The sequence below is a fragment of the Nicotiana tomentosiformis genome, chromosome 8 (genome assembly GCF_000390325.3).
Source record: "Nicotiana tomentosiformis chromosome 8, ASM39032v3, whole genome shotgun sequence".
Classification (NCBI taxonomy): domain Eukaryota; kingdom Viridiplantae; phylum Streptophyta; class Magnoliopsida; order Solanales; family Solanaceae; genus Nicotiana; species Nicotiana tomentosiformis.
Window position 1 is genome coordinate 4,911,247 of NC_090819.1, and position 19,952 is coordinate 4,931,198.

The 19,952-nt window shown below is 32.3% G+C and overlaps 1 protein-coding gene across 1 annotated transcript; it reads left to right on the forward strand.

The window, feature by feature from the left end:
• Nucleotides 1-5,446: 5,446 nt before the first annotated feature.
• Nucleotides 5,447-7,179, forward strand: LOC104102178 (homeobox-leucine zipper protein ATHB-52-like). The gene is made up of 2 exons (XM_009609826.4): nt 5,447-6,591; nt 6,688-7,179. Exons 1-2 carry the CDS (start codon nt 6,401-6,403, stop codon nt 7,106-7,108), a joined length of 612 nt encoding a protein of 203 aa, XP_009608121.1. The 5' UTR covers nt 5,447-6,400; the 3' UTR covers nt 7,109-7,179.
• Nucleotides 7,180-19,952: the final 12,773 nt, after the last annotated feature.

The window sequence follows — 19,952 nt, forward strand, 5'->3', positions numbered from 1 at the left end:
AAGATAAAGTTTCCAAAAATGGTATGGTCAAACAAATATGAACGAGCTTATCAAGTTAATACTTTAGTAGTCATGCTAGCAAGTCATGTGACAGATAAGTTTGTTTAATGTTTCTTAAAGATGATTGATTCCACAGGCAGACATAAATCCAACGTTAGCTCTTCGCATCCCCTTAACTAATTAATGGCATAAAACAATTGAATTTAAATCTTATATAATGACTGAATAAAAAATATTTACACAATTGTATCACTTATATAATAATTACAAGTAAACTTATACTACAAAATGAAAGATGTCTCTCACAATATGAGTTTGGGGAGGATAATGTGTATGCAGTCCTTACCCTTATTTTATGAAGATAGAGAGGTTGTTTCCGATAGACCCCCAGCTCAAGAAACAGTAAAACTAAATCAACAAATAATTGCAATAATTATATTTTGCTCTTCTATATTGATATATAATATATAATGTAAGGAGTTGGGGCTAGTTGAAGGGAGGGAAAGCGGCAAGATTTTTCCCTCGGGATCGACTACAATAAGTTCGCGACTCTAATAGAAAGAAATAATAAGCTCTCTACTCCATTTGCTTGATAAAAATAGTAACTATCATGTATGCTATTGTACGTTAAAAAACATACATTGTTAAAAAAAAAAAAAAATCACCTATTTTCAATGCATATATATAACTTAAAACCAAAAACAATTTTGGAGGCAACGAGAAAGAAGGACGGGGGTGGTGGTGGTTAGGATGGTGCTGTTAGGGTGGGTGGGGCTAGTTAAGTAAAGGGGCCAGGTCCAAAATCTTGATCAAGATCCAAATTTATATCAAATAGAAATCAGTAGTCATGTCAATATTACATAAACCCTCAGGTGCATGAACAAAGATTCCAACTACCATTATTTATTTTGTGGGGAATGTTATGCCCTTCCAATAGCCTACATTTTTTGACAAGCATTAGTTCAACTCTACCAAAAGAAGAAATGCTTTTTTTTTTTTTTTTTTGTGTGTGTGTATTATTTTGAGATAATACTACTCCCCTCAGTTCACTTTTATTTATTTACTATACTAAAAATACATTTTCACTTTTATTTGTCCATTATACTAAATCAAGAGAAAGATAATCTTTTTTTTCCATGTTTTATCCTTATCATTAACTACTTATTTTCCAAAACTTTTGAAAATGCTATGTTTATGAAAAAAATTATAAAATATATATTTTATTTATTTTTTAAAAAAAGGAATGCAAAGTCAAAAAATAAACCACTGATATAGTTTAGAAGACTTAAGGGTTTCTGCAGCAACTATGGTTTGAGTTACCGGTTGTTGGGAATCCTCACAAGAGGTATGAACTGCCTTATTTTCACAACACAAATATCTTCTAGTGATGCGAGAATATTTTTGTGTAGCTAGTCCCTAAACGTCGTTTGTTTTCCACCAAAAAAAAAAAACGTTAGAAAAAACTTATCTTTCTACACCAATTATAATGTACTTATGTCACGACCCAAAATTCCACCACAGGAGTCGTGATGGCACCTAGTCTCTAAGACTAGGTAAACTGATTTTTATTGCATTTTTGAAGCCATTTTTTTTGAATTAAATAAATAATCAAAACTAACAACGGAAATAATTACAATATACAATCTCCCAAGACTGGTAGTACTGAGTCACAAACTCTAACTGAATACATAGAATGATCACGAGAACCGAATATACAATACTGTTTGATTACAAGTTAACAGTACAATGGAATAAAAGGACTCCAAGGGACTGCGACGACCAAGCAGCTCTACCTTGAATCCTTACGATCTCGCTTTAACTCTGCTCAAGTCCGTTATCTTCAATACCTGGCTCTGCACAAAATGTGCAGAAGTATAGAGTGAGCACACCACAGCGGTGTCCAGTAAGTATCAAGACTAACCTCAATGGAGTAGAGACGAGGTACAGTCAAGACACTCACTAGTGTAATACCCTGTGCAATATAGCAGTATACAATAGTAGTGAAAAATAACTAGCAATGATAACAACAACTCAACCAGTGATATCACAACAAGGCAACATAAAATAACTAATGATATGCACAGTAAGACAATAAGATTACCATTTAATATCGCTCAACAATTAATAAATACAATTACACCCAGTTAAATCAAGTTCATCAATTAATTATCTTTCACATATAATTCTTACGAATAAAAATCCTTTCAAATAAATATTTTGAATATAATTCATTCGATTAAAAAGTCACCATGTGACACCTCATTTCAAAATCATAAAAATACGGGTCTCAGCCCATTTTCATATTTTTCATAAACACGGGTCTCAACCCATTTTTCATATCTCCACAGCACTTCGTGCCCATAATTAAATCATCATATTTTCCCGGCACCTCGTGCCCTCATTTCATATCTCAACTGCACGGACAACTCACGTGCCAATAACCTCAATGTATATAAGATCCACATGATCAATTTATTTTACAATAAATTAAGGTTAGAAAATCTTTAAATCAAGTAAGAAATCAATAAATGAATGAATTTATTTTAGAATCATTTGGGTGGAGAAAATAACATTTCAAATAAAATGAAACATCAGATAAACTGCTGATTTGGATAATTTTTTTATTAAATTTAAAACATATTAGAATTTTTTTCTTTTATTTAAAAATAACTCAATCATCAAAACAAGTATAACCCAAAAATACAAAGTCTCGTACTAAAAAGTCGAGGTCAACACAATACCTCAAGAAATACAAAATACTTAATATTAGGTGAAATAATACATCACGAAAAATACAAGAATTTACAAATTTTGAAAAAATAAAATAACCAAAGGCAAGTGCAGCCATAGAGAAATATCAACAAAAGGGCACTTTCGAGGTACCGCCTCATAGTCCCAAATCATAAATAAATTCACAATATCTCATTTCCTTATATCACCGCGGGAGCCTTTACATTTGATTTTAAAGAAATTATTTTTTTCCGAAATAGCATCCCGTATTTTTAGCCACCCTTATCACACCGCATGACTTCTAGTAGTTCCCCTGTTAGCCATGCGTTTCAAGCCTCCCTTATCTCACCGCATGCATTTCAACACCCTGACCTTATATCACCGCATGACTTTTAGTAGTTCCCTTACTAGCCACGCGTTTCAAGTCACCCTTATCTCACCGCATGCGTATCAATATCACAATATTTCACAAATCGCACCTCAAGTGCCCAAATATCACAACATAATATAACTTGTACCTCAAGTGCCAAATATTACAGCACTTCACAAATTACACATCAAGTGCTCAAATCTTACAACATATCACAGATTGCACATCAACTGCTCAATCTTACAACATATCACAGATTGCACATCAAGTGCTCAAATCTTACAACATATAACAAATTGCACATCAGGTGCTCAAATCTTACAACATATCACAAATTGCACATCAAGTGCTCAAATATTACAACTTGCCACAGAAATCAACAATATATTATTTCCCACAATAATGAGCCCATGGCTCGGCCATAAGGTGCACAGCACCCAAAAATAATCAATAGAGATAGAAATTACTCGACATAAAGTAAAATTTTTATTAAATTCAAATTTTCAATAATTATATAAACACCTCTTCTTAAGCTCATTTAATTAATTATTTACAGAGGAAAAAATTCAAAATAAAATTAAATTCCAATAATTATCAACCAGCAAATTCACGAAATTTCATAAATAATCAAATAACAATCACATCACATTGTCATATAATAATAGAGTCAACAATAAGGGTTTAGGCACGACAAGTAGATGATTAAATATATGCCAATAATTATCCAATTTACTACACAATATGCTCAAGACTTTAACCCAATAAAATTTGCACATATAAACCAAGTATGTACACGTCACCTCGCGTACATGATTTTCAATTACCCAAGTTGCACATAAGACTCAATGCCTAAGGGGAATTTCCTCCACTCTAGGTTAAGCAAGATACTTACCCTTTTGAAGTTATGCCAATATTCCATAATCACCTTCTTGCTTGAATTTGACCTCCAAACACCTCGAATCTAGCCACAAATAATTCGATTCAGTCAATAAAATTTATTGGAATTAATTCCATAAGAAAATACTAATTTTCCAACAAAAAAATCCGAAATTAGCTCAAAAATCTACCGTGGGGCCCACATCTCGAAATCCGACAAAAGTTATAAAATTCGAAAGCCCATTCAACCACGAGTCTAACCATACCATTTTTACAAAAATCCGGCCTCAATTCGACATCCAAATCATCAAATCTTATTTTCAAATCCCTATGTTCAAACCCCGATTTACACCTCAAAACACATGTAATCTAGTCGGATTAGTCGATGATAATTCAATATTATGGATTAGAAATGATCACAAGTGACTTACCTCAAGTTTTCCTTGAATTCTCTCTCAAAATCTCCCCAAAAACCGTGTTTGAAGGTCAAAAAATGGCAAAACTCGCCCTCTGTTTTTAACATTCTGTACAGGATTTTCGCATCCGCGGTGATTTCTTCACACCTGCAGTCTTCGCATCCGCGGTGATTTCTTCACACCTGCGGTCTTCGCGCGATGATATTTTTCGCACCCGCGGTGATATTTTCGCACCCGTGGTGCCTGGACAGCCCATGCATTTTCGCTTATGCGAATCATTCCTCGCATCCGCGAGCTCGCACCTGCGGCCCTTTTTCGCGCAGGTGCGATCACACCAGCAGCCCAGCTGCTTCAGCTCCTCCTCCAAATTCAAATTTGATCCGTTAAGTATCCGAAACTCACCCGAAGCCCTCGGGACCCCGTCCGAACATACCAACAAGTTCCGTAATATAACACGGACCTACTCGAGGCCTCAAATCATATCAAACAACATCAAAATGACGAATCACACCTCAAATCAAAATCTATGAATTTTGAACTTTCAAATTCTATATCTTGTGCTGAAACATATCACATCAATCAGGAATGACTTCAAATTTTGCACACAAGTCATAAATGACATAATGAAGCTATTCAAATTTTCAGCATAATATTTTGACCCCGATATCAGAAAGTCAACCCCCCGGTCAAACTTCCCCAAATTTAATTTTTTCGCCATTTCAAGCTTACTTCCACTATGGACCTCCAAATAATTTTCCGGACACGCTCCTAAGTCCAAAATCACCATACAGAGCTATTGACATCATCAAAATTTTATTCTGGAGTCGTTTACTCAAAAGTCAACTCTCCAGTCAACTCTTTCCATTTAAGCTTCTAAATAAGGATTGTTCTTTTAATTTAATTCCGAATCTTTAGTAAATCAAACTCGATCACACCCGCGGGTCATAATACATATTACGAAGTTGCTCGAGACCTTAAGTCATTGAACGGGGCGTTAATTCTTAAAATGACAAATCGGGTCGTTACAACTTATAAATTATAAGTATGATTTAGGAGGATGAAAAGTTAGTGAGCTAATGCGTTAATTAGCACGCCTTATAGTTGAACCCGACCCAATAATGTTTTTTGATAAGGTACCAAATTAAGAAGTCATTTCAAGATTGTTGATTTCGGATTGGTGAGGGCATAATAGGAAAGGACTAGATGATATAGATAAAGTTAGAAATGGTCAAAATAATTTTTTTAAATGATTGTAAAATAGTTGATTAAATAAAGTTAACTAAGAAATTATTGGTGTACTACTTCAAATATCTTTCTTGTATTGAAAAAACTTTCCTTTTAACAAATGGCTTGCTACAACATAAACTTGATCGGCCTAAAATCTCAACCAAATAATTAAACATTTATCAAAGAACTGAATATTCTTTTCAAAAGGACTATAAGGAATATATATTATTGCATATATACAGCTATGCTCTCTTAAAATTTAGCTTTGATCACCAAAACAAAAAAAATGGGTGGCATTAATCTGGATATGTTTTCTTTCTATTCTCTTCCTTTAATATTGTTTTGTCTTTTAAAATGAAATATTGTTGTAGTGGAGAAACAAAAAGATGACCAAGTACATGATACGGACATTGAAACTAGTTTGGTATTATTATTTTTTTCTTAAAAAATAGAAAGATATTGTTACTTTATTAGATTATCAACTCCTTAATCTGTATCGGATAATAAAGTTAAATAATCTAAATGTTAATTTACTAAAAAAATATTGTTCTTTAATAACATAGTAGGACCAACTTCACGTGAACATCAAACTCACTGCATGAGAAGTCAGCCCTATCCCTACACAAATATTTTGAACCTTCCCTATGTATATTAAACAATTCAAAAGAATAATTTAAAAATATTTTCAAGACTTGATTTTTTTTTTTGTATAAATGCAACAACATAAAAGCATTACACCATTTCATTACAAATTCCCAAACTTATATCTCATTTCTCTAACATGAATAATTTCTTGAATTCTCAATACCTACATAAACACCAATCTATATTGAACCACAACAAAAAGAGGCTAAATCAAGAACAAGTCAAGAGGTTAGAGGAGAGTTTTGATTCAACAAAGAAGCTTGAGCCAGAGCAAAAAATCCAACTTGCTAAAGAGTTAGGTGTTCCTCCACGACAAATTGCTATATGGTACGTACGTTCTGTTAAATTATATGATCATTTCATCTAAAAACTTAAGCTGTCGGAAAAAGCATACATTTATTTACTTAATTATGTCTTCGACAGGTACCAAAATAGACGAGCTAGATGGAAGAACCAAAGCCTCGAGCTCGACTACAATGCACTCCAACATAAGCTTGGCACTGCATTAGCTGAGAAGAGGAAGATTGAGAAAGAAAATGAACGTCTTCGAGTCGAGTTGAAGAAGTTAAATGAGATGTTAGTTGCTTGTAAAAAAGCACAAGGACATGAGGAAACACAAGGATTAATTCCTTTAATTGCAGCTAATTCCATTTCTAGTGGTTGTGAGGAAGTAGTAGTGAGTTCTAGCTTCCAAGAAGATGTGAGTTGTTCATTGGTAAAAAATAATAGTGAGTCTAATTTGCAATTTGATGAGCTTTATGCTTGTTTGATGGGTGCAGAAGAAGGATCAAATTGTCGTTTAAGTTGGCAAAATGGAAAAGATCTTTGGGTGTGGAAAAATTGAAGGACATGTATTATTGAAACAATTTACGTACTGTATCATGTTGCTTACATCAAGATATGTGTTTTTCATGCACATATTTATCGATCTATTGATCATAATTAAGTGACGTGTTTTCACACTTCTGATAGGTAATTGGTAAGGTTAAATTATTTGGTTTGATTGTAAACATATAATACGCGTAAATATTTTCCTTTGTGTTACACTATTTGTAGTACAAAGATCTTGTGTTAATTGCTAAATTCCTTCACTATTGGGCTACAAATATCTCCCTTAATTATATCGTTCTAGCTAAAGTGGCCAAGAAACTTACATATCAATCATATCTCCACCTTGTTAACCATAATAAAACAATACACTCTCTGTTCCAATTTGTGTGATACATTTATTTTTTGAGATTTAAATTTTCTAATTTAATCGTGTATTTTGACATAAAATTTTTATGTTTTTGAAAATAAAATTTACATATTTAAAAATTGCGTAAAAATACTATAAGTCACAATAATTTTTGTTAAAATACCTAGGTAAACCCTCAACCGTTATCCTCGGGTGCGCATTGGGTAACTTGCTCATTGTGTAATAGCTCGCAAACCACACAAGAGATGTAAACTGCACTCGGTAATTCCGGGACGACGAGCTCAGACTGAAAGGCTACTGGTGAGGGGAATCGATCTCAGGTCTTCCACGTGGAAAACTACTCAACCAATCAACTCAGCCAACCTTTACAGGCTAATTCAAACTATTTAAAAGGCATGTAAAAAAATTACGGCAAAGTATATACGATTTCATTTCTTTCTTTCGCATTCTCTTCCTCGGAAATTAGAGATAAGTATTGTTCGTAATTAGATCAATAAGGAGTTGAGGAGCAAATGATACATTGGTTTCAAGATCTGAATCATTAGGAATGAAAAAAGATAATAGTAAGCAAGAAAGTCATTAAAGTTTTTAAGTGGTAATATATCTCAATGTTTTGAAATAGTCTGCTAAGGCATTGTATAATTGACTTTACCGTATAACATCTAGGGATCGTCTTATTTGCAAACAAGTTATACCAGGATTATTATATGAGAATTAATAATAACGGGATTATTTAATGAATATACTATTATTAGTAGATGTTTGGTTCTTGGGTTAAAAAATAAATATACAATATTATTTAGCATGGGCCTGCAGACCTTCAGTTAAATAGAAAAGGGATCTTTAAGCAAATAGGCGGACGAATTTATCGTTTGCTTTTCTTAATCGGTATACATAGATTATACACTTATTATACATACTATATATATATATATATATATATATATATATATATATATATATATATGACGGTTATTTTTAGTTTAACTGATTAGGTGAACGGCTATTTAGGTTAATTAAATAATATAATAGAGGGCATAGAACAAAAAAAAACAATATGGACTTGGACTAATAGCTTGCAATTGGCCCGTCGAGGCACACACTAATAACATATATCCAATTACTTCGATACTATTATGAAATACAAATACGCAAAACTATTTACTTCTCAAATGTGTAATATAGAGAATTAGACGACAAAAATATCAATTTTACGCAAATAGCCGGTCAGATTTACAATTTATATTTTCTATCCGGTGTTAATAAATTAACACATATTATACATGTAATATACATAGATTATACATGCACTATACAAATATTATGCATTCTCTGACTATTTTTAGTAAAGCGGTTAAGCAGTTATTTAGGTTATGGGACTATTACACAATAGCCGGCCAAATTCAGTGTTTAAAGAAAAATCATCTAAAGAAAATGACAAAGCTTTTAGTTGGAGTCCTAAAAGCAGGCTGGGTCCAACCTAGCTAACTTGGACTGGGTATTTAGGCCCATGATCGGGTAAGTCGGATATGGGCCTCAGCATTCAATAAAAATATAAATGACATCAGATAGTCATTTTTATGGATGCTATTTAAAACATAACCAACATTTAATGACTAGAAAATATCTGGTTAACAATATTTAAACACGTGATGTTTAGTTGCACATAATTATTATCGCTTATTACAGTTATTTTTGTTATAAATATATTATATTATGGATGTTCATTTAGTACTCCGTTGTAAACAAGCTTCCTGAAGAAGCTTATTCATATGAGATTCCGCCGTATATATGTTTATCTATTTAGTACTCCGTTATAGATAAATATTACTCATGGTAGAAGATTATCTATATCTGGCACAACAGCTTACAAGCAGCTTACACAGCAGCTTACAAGCAGCTTGCAGTAGCAACTTACACAACAACTTCCTTTCTTCTATAAATAGAGGAGAATTCAGTTTATTATGTATATAAGTTTGAAGCTTGAATAATATATCAGTTTCTCTCTATACTTGTCTTTACTTTACTGTCTTTATTTTATAACACGTTATCAGCACGAGACTCTGTCATCTCGAGAAAATACTTTGAAAGTATCAGAGGTACGAACTTTCTTTTTCTAAATAATGTCAAATCTTTTTAAACTTGAGTTTGTAGCCCTGGATATATCGGGCAAAAGTTTCATGTCTTGGGTGCTTGATGCCGAAATTCATCTTGATGCGATGGGTCTGGCAGACACCATCAAAGATAAAAAAATCAGGCATCAAACCAAGGCCGTGCCAAAGCAATGATATTCCTACGCCACCACCTTGATGAGGGCCTGAAAATGGAATATCTTACTGTTAAAGATTCAGTCATACTATAGAATAATTTGAAAGATAGATATGTCCACCTGAAGATGGTCGTTCTTCCACAGGCACGTTATGATTGGACTCATCTAAGGCTATAAGATTTTAAATCTATCAGTGAGTATAATTCTGCTATGTTCAGAATTATTTTTCAATTGAAACTATGTGGTGATAATATTACTGATCATGATATGTTGGAGAAAACTTTCACTACTTTTCATGCCTCGAATATGCTCCTGCAGCAGCAATATCGAGAGATGAGATTCAAAAAGTATTCTGAACTTATCTCACATCTTCTTGTAGCCGAGCAACATAATGGGCTATTAATGAAAAATCATGAAAGCCGACCTACTGGTTCTTGTCCATTCCCTGAAGTGAATGAGACGAACTTCCACCAAGCTAAGCGTTGAAGAGGACGTGGCCCCAGTCGTGGTCATGGCCGTAGTCGGGGAGGAAACTCTAATCGTGGTAATAACAATGCACCAAAGAACCCTCCTCACCACCAGCAGTGGAAAAGGAAGGAACAAAAGCATGAAGCGGTGCAAGCAGCAAAGCCAGAAAATGCATGCTATAGATGTGAAGGAAAAAGGCACTGGTCACATACATGTCGTACGCCAAAGCAGCTGGTTAAGCTGTATCAAGCCTCCCTGAAGAAGACAGAGAAAAATGCTGAAGCAAATTTTATTTCTGAAGATAATTTAGACTTCATGCATTTGGATGTAGCTGGTTATTTTGCACTCCCAGAAGGAGAAACAAGTCATGTGATCGGTAGTGAATCTGTAGAAATGTAAATATTTTAATTTTTGTTGTTTGCAGTAGATAGTATGGTTATGTAATTGTTGTACATAAATAAAAGTTATACTTTGAAAATGATGTTTACTATCATATTTATTTTCTTTATGTCATTTTAAAGCATATGGATAATCCTCAAATTATATTTGGATCAAAGACCAATCATGAAGATATTTGTGTAATTTATAGTGGCACAACTCATGCCATATTCAAAGATCAGAAATACTTTTCTTATTTGCATAAGGAAAAAGCAAATGTTTCAATAATTTTTGGTAATATAAGTTTGATTGAAGGCTCCGTAAGAGCTACTGTATTTATGTCTAAGGGAACAAAACTTATTATCGACAATGCATTGTTCTCCTCCAAGTCTCGAAGAAACTTGTTGAGTTTTATAGATATCCGCCGAAATGGGTATCATGTTGAGACAATAGATGAAATGAACGTGGAATATCTTTGTATTACAAAGAATATTTCTGGCCAGAAATGCATTGTAGAAAAGTTACCAACCTTATCTTCTGGCTTATACTATTCAAAGATTAGTACAGTTGAAGCACACTCTATCGTAAACCAGAAGTTTACTGATTCAAATACTTTTGCGCTTTTGCATGGCTGTTTGGGACATCCTGGATCAATAATGATGAGACGAATTACTGAAAATTCGAGTAGGCATCCATTAATGAACCTGAAGATTCTTACAAATGATGAATTTTCTTGTGATGCTTGTTATCAAGGCAAAATGATCACTAGACCATCACCAATGAAGGTTGGCATTGAGTCCCCTGCCTTTTTAGAACGTATAAATGGGGATATATGTGGACCTATTCACCCACCAAGTGGACTGTTTAGATATTTTATGGTCCTAATAGATGCATCTTCAAGATGGTCTTATGTGTGCCTACTATCATCTCGCAACCTGGCGCTTGCAAAGTTATTAGCCCAAATAATTTGATTAAGGGTACAATTCCTAGATTATCCTATAAAGGCTATTCACCTTGATAATGCTGGAGAATTCTCATCTCAAGCTTTTGATGATTACTGTCTATCAGTTGGGATAAAAGTTGAACATCCTGTAGCTTATGTTCATACTCAAAATGGCCTTGCAGAGTTATTTATTAAACGACTGCAATTGATAGCAAGACCACTACTTATTAAAATAAAATTTTCCACTACTGTTTGGGGCCATGCTATCTTGCACGCAACATCACTTATCCGTCTCGGACCAACACATTATAATAAATATTCTCCGTCACAATTAATTTTGGTCATGAACCAAATATTGCCCATCTACAAATTTTTGGATGTGATGTATATGTGCTAGTAGCACCACCACAGCGCAGTAAGATGGACCCCCAAATAAGGTTGGGAATATATATTGGGTTTGAATCACCCTCTATTATTCGCTATCTTGAACCATTGATGGGAGATTTATTTATTGCTCGATTTGCAGATTGTCGATTTGATGAAACAAATTTCCCACAATTAGGGGGAGAGAAAAAGAAAATCAAAAGAGAAATTGTATGAAAAGTTTCATCATTATCTTACTTTGATCCACGTACCCCCTATATGTAATCAGGAGGTCCAGAAGATCATCCATTTACAGAATATAGCAAATCAAATGCCAGACGCATTTACTGATTTGAAAAGGATAACTAAGTCGCATATCCCTGCAGAGAATGTGCCTATCCGAATTGATGTCCCAGCAGGACCATCTACTAGCATGAGAGATAGTGAACCTAAAGCACACCTGAAGCGTGGTAGACCTTTGGGTTCTAAGAATCGAAATCTTAGAAAAAGAAAATCGACAAATGATCAAAATGATATTATGAAGAGATTTCCTGAAGAGACCCAAGATCTGATTAGTTTTGAGATTCCTGAAGAAATCAATGAACCCGAGACTCAAGTGAGTGAGGAACTTTTAATAAGTCCTATTGGCAATGGGATTAATTTAAATCGATCTGAAATAGTGGTGGATAATATTTTTGCATATAATATTGCACTTAACATTATGCAAGATAGTGAGAATCTTGAACCCCAATCTGTCGAAGAATGTCAACAAAGAACCGATTGGCCAAAATGGCAAGAGTCAATTCAATCGGAATTGAAGTCACTTGCTAAAAGAGAGGACTTTGGACTAGTAGTCCAAACACCTGCTGGTATAAAACCCGTTGGTCATAAATGGGGTTTTGTGCGAAAAAGGAATGATAAAAATAAAGTTGAAAGATACAAGGCTCGCCTTGTGGCACAAGGATTCTCATAACGACCTAGAGTCGATTATGAAGAAACATATTCACCAGTTATGGATACCATAACATTTCGATATGTCATCAGTTTAGCCTTACGTGAAAAGTTTGAAATACATCTAATGGATGTGGTTACAGCTTATCTGTACGGATCACTTGATAATGAAATTTACATGAAAATCCCTGAAGCATATTCAAAATCTCGAAAAATGTACTCAATCAGATTACAAAGATCTTTGTACGGTTTAAAGCAATCTGGGCGCATGTGGTATAATCGCCTCAGTGAATATTTGCTGAAAGAGGGTTTATATAAATGATGTTATTTGTCCATTTATTTTCATAAAGAAAATGACTTCAGAATTTGTTATACTTGATGTTTATGTTGATGACATAAATCTTGTTGGAACTTCAGAAGAGCTCCAAAAGGCAAATGAATATCTTAAGAAAGAATTTGAGATGAAAGATCTTGGAAAGACAAAACTTTGTCTTGGCCTGCAAATTGAATATTTAGCAGACGAGATCTTTATCCATTAATTCTGCCTATACAGAAAGGGTCTTAAAACGCTTTTACATGGACAAAGCGCACCCATTGAGTACACCAATGGTTGTTCGATCACTTGAAGTGAATAAAGATTTGTTCTGACTTCCAGAAGAGGATGAAGAACTCTTTGGTCCTGAAGTACCCTATCTCAGTGCAATTGGTGCACTAATGTATCTTGCTAATGCTACAAGGTCTGACATAGCATTTTCTGTTAATTTACTAGCAAGATATAGTTCTTCTCATACACGGAGACATTGGAATGGGATTAAGCATATATTGCGATATTTAAAGGGAACTCTTGATATGGGATTGTTTTATGCTAACAAAGATAGTACAAATCTTGTTGGTTATGAAAATGTAGGTTATTTATCTGATCCCCATAAAGCTAGATCTCAAACCCGGTACGTTTTTACATGTGGAGGTACTATCATATCATGGCGCTCCATAAAGCAATCTATTGTTGTTATTTCTTCAAATCATGCTGAAATAATAGCTATTCATGAAGCAAGTAGGGAATGCGTATGGTTGAGATCAATAATTCATTTTATTCGAGAAAAATGTGATTTGGAATGTGAGAAAAGACCCACAATTTTATACGAAGATAATGCTGCATGCATAGCCCAATTGAAGGGAGGATTTATAAAAGGAGATAGAACGAAACACATTTCACCAAAATTATTCTATATACACGATCTTCAGAAAATGGTGACATTTATGTGCAACAAATCCGTTCAAGTGACATTCCGGCAGATTTATTCACTAAATCTTTACCAACTTCAACTTTTGAGAAGATGATATACAAGATTGGAATGTGGAGGCTTAAATATTTGAAACAAGGTTTTTATCAGGGAGAGTAAAATACGCGATGTACTCTCTTTTCCTTACTAAGGTTTTTTCCCACAGGGTTTTCCTTATAAGGTTTTTAATGATGCAGCTAGCAATGCATATTACTAAATATGTGTACTCTTTTTCCTTCACTAGGATTTTTTCCCACGGGATTTTTTCCTAATAAGGTTTTAATGAGGCACATTATCTTTTAATGAATATCCAAGGGGGAGTGTTATAAATATATTATATTATGGATGTTCATTTAGTACTCCGTTATAAATAAGCTTCCTGAAGAAGCTTATCCATATGAGACTCCGCCATAAATATATTTATCTATTTAGTACTCCGTTATGGATAAATATTACCCATGGTAGAAGATTATCTATATCTGGCACAACAACTTACAAGCAGCTTACACAACAGCTTACACATCAGCTTGCAGCAGCAGCTTGCAACAACAGCTTACACACCAGCTTGCAGTAGCAACTTACACACCAGTTTCCTTTCTTCTATAAATAGAGGAGAATTCAGTTCATTATGTACATAAGTTTGAAACTTGAATAATATATCAGTTTCTCTCTATACTTGTCTTTACTTTACTGTCTTTATTTTATAACAATTTTCAATCTTATTTTATCACTTTTTTGAATCTTTTTATGTTAAAGACGTAAGCTCTGCAAAATGCTGCGGAAGAAAAGTTATATATTAAACCTTGTGGTTAAAGACTAAGATTTCATGTGTTAGGTTAGGTGATAGATAACATGTAAATAGTACTCATACCCACGTGGCTACTTTTTAAATTAAAGAACAAAAAAAAATCGTGGTGCTAATATATTGTTTCACACTTCTTTGCCCGTTTGGTCGTAAAAAAGATTTTTTTTTTTTTGAATTTTTTTATTTTTTTTGAAATCAGTGTTTGGACATGAAAATTTTAAATTTTCTCTAGAAGTTGAATTTCGAAATTTTTCAGGATTTGAAAAGCTACAAAAAATTATTTTTCAAAATTCACTTCAAACCACTCACAAAAATTCAAAAATAGCTCCAAATTGTATTAATGTCCAAACACAACTCTCATTTTCAATTACCATTTTCAACTTCAATTTTTTTTTTTTTGAAATTTCACAATTCTTATGTCAAATGCCCACTTAATTATAATATTCGGATAAGCTTTCGCGCACGTGCTTACTCTTCTCTCTCACACTTAATTGTAAGTAACTTTTCAAGCTAAAACTTTTAATTTCAAATTGCCTTCATATCCTTAAACTCAATTAAAAAACAGTGCTAAATTAATCTATTAGCTTATACTATACTTTTTTGCCACCTTTTATTTTTATTTTTTATTCTTTATTTGAAAATAAAGTGGACAATTGAATAGTGGGAAAGAAAACGATAGAGTACTAGTTTGATTGCCTTATTGGAACTCTGGACCAAGGTTTTAAGGTAAGAATGATCAATTGAAAAAAAAAAAGTTTTCTATTTATAAGATTTTGCAGCTAACACTACCGAGTTGTGGGGTAGATAATCAGGCAGAAAAGGTGGGGCTTTGGAGATCGAAATATCAGAGTATTTGGTATAACTGAATTTATTTTTTCATGAAAATATTTTCTATATATGAGAAAATTATTCTTTAATATTTGATTACAAGAAAATATCATCTAACTTATCGATGGAAGTTATTCATCTTATAATTATCTTAGTTTTTAACTTTGTATTACCTACTTCAACAAAAATTAAATATTATTTGTAGACATCAAAATTTTAACGGATTAGCTTACATCCTAAATTCAAGATACTACAAGACGACTATTGAAATTCTAGGAGTCTATTAGGGTTGCTTGGAGGCTACCCTACCAAAACCCTAATTTGGAGGCTACTCTATCATAACCCTTCACTCCTATAAAAAAGGTTACATATCTATATCTTCTATATATTATTAAAAGGAGAGGAAGAAGTCCTCTCCTTAAGCCAAGTGGCAGCCTTAAAATTAGCCACATATAATGTATTAACTTATTAACTGTTAACTAATAACTAATTTAGCCATATAGCATAACGAGAAAAAGCTACTTATAACTTATTTCTTAATTAATTAATAATAAATAAATAAATTAAAATATTAGAAAATTTATTATATAATACTTAAGAATATTATTAATAAAAATAAACAATTTAATAATTTTGAGAATTAATTAAAAATAATATAAATAATATATATCAAGATTAAAAAATCACACATTGTTCTATATTATATTAAAGGATATAAATAGATAATGATATTAAATAAAGAATAAGGTTAATGAAGGCCACATGAAAACATGAGATATTATATATTAGGCAACTAGTAGTAATAATTAAAAAATTAAAAATATTTAATATTAGAAATAGAAGGGAAAGATGATTTGAACTTGAGATTAGATTAAAACTATGATAAAAATGCTCAAACTATGGATAGGACAACAAAATTAAAGTTTTACTACATAAATTAAAAATAAAAATTGGATAAATTTTTAAGAATACAAAATAAATGTCTCATGTAGGTAATTTAGCAACGAAAATAAAAGTTAAATTTGTATCCTGAAACTAAAAGAGAAAGAAATTTTAATTGTACGTGATATTATAAGAAAAAATACAATAGATTTTAAAATATAATAATTAAAAACTTATGTATTAATATTTTAGTCTAATTCAAAGTTATAACTTAAAAGAAAATGTGATACTACATATTTTTATTATATTATCAAATATTAATATAAAAACTAATCAAAATTTCATAATAGGGGTAAAAATATATAAAGAGGATTATAGAGATAGTGTGATAATATTTATACTTTGAATTAATTTAAGGATAAGTATATTAAATAATTAAATAATACTCAATATATTATTGATAGATTTAAATACCGAAAGAGCTCCGAGTAAGAGGATAAAAGTATAAAAATACATTAAATTTTAGGAATAAAAATTTATATTTGTATATAATTATCAAAAGGGTAATAAACAAGATATTAAGTCAATTAGTAAGCTAATAAAATATCACATAAAAATAAAATAATATTAATTAATTAATTAACTATTAACTAATAACTAATTCAGCCATACGGCATAACGAGAAAAGGCCGCATATAACTTATTAATTAATTAATTAATTAATTAATTATTAATAAATTAATAAAAATAATGGAAATTTTACTATATAATTAAAAAGATTATTAAAAAATTTAAACTATTTAATAATTTCGAGTATTAATTTAAAATAATATAAATATTTATAAAAGATTAAAAAGGCACATGTTGATCTATATTATATTAAAGGATATAAATGAATAATGATATTAAATAAAGAAGAAAGTTAATGAAGGCCACAAGAAAACATGAAATACTATATATTAGGTAACATAAAAGCAATAATTAAAAATTCAAAAATATTTAATATTAGAAATAGAAGGGAAAGATGATTTGAACTTGAGATTAGATTAAGATTATGGTAAAAACGCTCAAACTATGGGTATGACCACAAAATTGAAGTTTTACTAGATAAATAAAAATAAAAATTGGATAATTAAAATTTTAAGAACACTGTCACGACCCAAAATCCAAAAAGGTCGTGATGGCGCCGGACACCACTGTCAGGCAAGCCAACCATAATCAATTAACTTAATTGCCCATTTTAGTATTTTTGAAATAAAAATTTCTTCAATGAAATTGTAAAGATAAAACTCATAGAGTAAATGATAAATATCTTTAGCATCTAAATTTCTAAACAATTCACAATCATTCCCAAAATCCGGTATCACAAGTGCATGAGAATTTACTAGGGAATTAAAAATAAAATAGAGCATCTGTCCAGAATATAAATTAGACAGGAAAATATAATAACTCTGAAGGAGACTCTGTTAGTTGCGGATCGTAATATAGAATGCAACTCACCTATGTCCCCACAATTATTAACCACACCTCTGCGCCTACAGGGCCGCGATACATATATGTACCTGCACAATAAAATGTGCAGCAAGTGCAGTATGAGTACGAAAATAACGTATACCCAGTAAGTATCAAGCTTAATCTCGTAGTGGTAGAGACGAGATAGCTGACTTTGACGTTCACTATGGGTCAATAATAATAATTAGAATAATTATAATTATTCAAATCAGCATGATTCATAGAGTTAAAAATAATTTTAATTAATTAGCAGAAATAATAAAAATCCTTCAAATGCAACAATTTCCAATCTATTAATTAAATCATTCAATTTCCATAAAACTTCCAATTTATCAAATAGCTTTTCAAGCTGCAATTTAATTTCAATAAATTTTTAATTTATCAATTAGTCTCATTTACAGGAATAACAATAATTCCTTAACAAGCAGGAATAATAATTCATCAAATTCCAAAGATTTCTAATTTATCAATTAGCTTCACAAGCTGCAATAAACTATTAAGTTATCGTGTCATTACTATTATTAAGCACGATTTCTGCCGAGGATGTACGGCCCGATCCAGAGTGTCGTGTACACTGCTGAAGGATGTGCGACATGATCCATAGATGCATTTATCCTGCCGAGGCATTCGGCCCGCTTCACAAGAAAGGAGGACATTTTTCTTATGTACCTCTGGGAATGAGAGTATGTTTATTATAAGATAAATTCGAGAGGAAGAACAATTTCTTTTAACAATTAATTAATTTAAACAGAAAATCAAGCATATGAGATTTTCATCCTTTAGTATTTTTATCTAACAATTCACAATATATTCATATATATCAATTAATATTAATTAAATAAAGAATATAATTTACACAAATAATTCATGCTTTGAGTCCTAAACTACCCGAACTTTAGCATTAATAGTAGCTACACACTAACTCTCGTCACCTCGTATGTACGTAGCCCCCGCAATTAGCAATAATTATTCAATTTAATCCCTATGGGGTAATTTTCCCTTCACAAGATTAGACAAGAGACTTACCTCGTCTCAAAGTCCGCTTTCCAATTATCGCGTCGCGTTGAATTCTCGATTCGACGCCGAAAGATCCGAAACTATTCAAATATTGTACAAAATAATTAATATACGCTAAATGATTCGAAATCTATCTATTAAATAAATTACCTTATCCAAAATGGTAAAATTTCTAAAATTCAACCCGGGCCCACGTGTTCGAATTCTGGAATTTTTCGGATGAAAATATTACCCATAATCTCAAGAACTTAAATATATAATTTCTACCCAATTCCATAACTATTTACGTGGTTAAAATCTTATTTTTATAAAAATCTTGGTTTTTCACCTAAACCCTTAATTTCTAAGATTTACTAGTCATAATCTACCCATAATCTATGTTTTTAACTCAAAGGGTGTAGAATTAACTTACCTCCAAGTTGATAGTTGAAAACTCCTCACAAAGAGCTCTGAAATCGCCCAAGAGATGAAAGAAAAGTGAGATAAATGGCCTAAGTCGCGCATTAAATGAGCTGGACACAGGCCTCTAATGTCGCATTTGCGACACCAGGTTCGCAAATGCGAGGGTCGCAAATGCGAAGCTTGGCCTTCAGCTGTTGGGGTCGCAAATGCGACCAAAAAATGCGAACTCTGCTGGGATCGCAAATGCATCAAATATGTCGCAAATGCAAACACTGCCTAGGTCGGGTTTTTTCGCAATTGCGAAGCCCTTCTCACAAATGCGAGGTTCGCATTTGCGAGACCTGCAACTGCTGCCAAGAAATACCAGAAAACTGATATATTTTCATTCC

Bases quoted from the DNA above. Each gene is read 5' to 3' on its own strand.
- LOC104102178 (XM_009609826.4), top strand. From the start codon at position 6,401: ATGAATAATTTCTTGAATTCTCAATACCTACATAAACACCAATCTATA. The intron at 6,592-6,687 runs GTACGTACGTTC...TGTCTTCGACAG, and splicing joins CCACGACAAATTGCTATATG to GTACCAAAATAGACGAGCTA.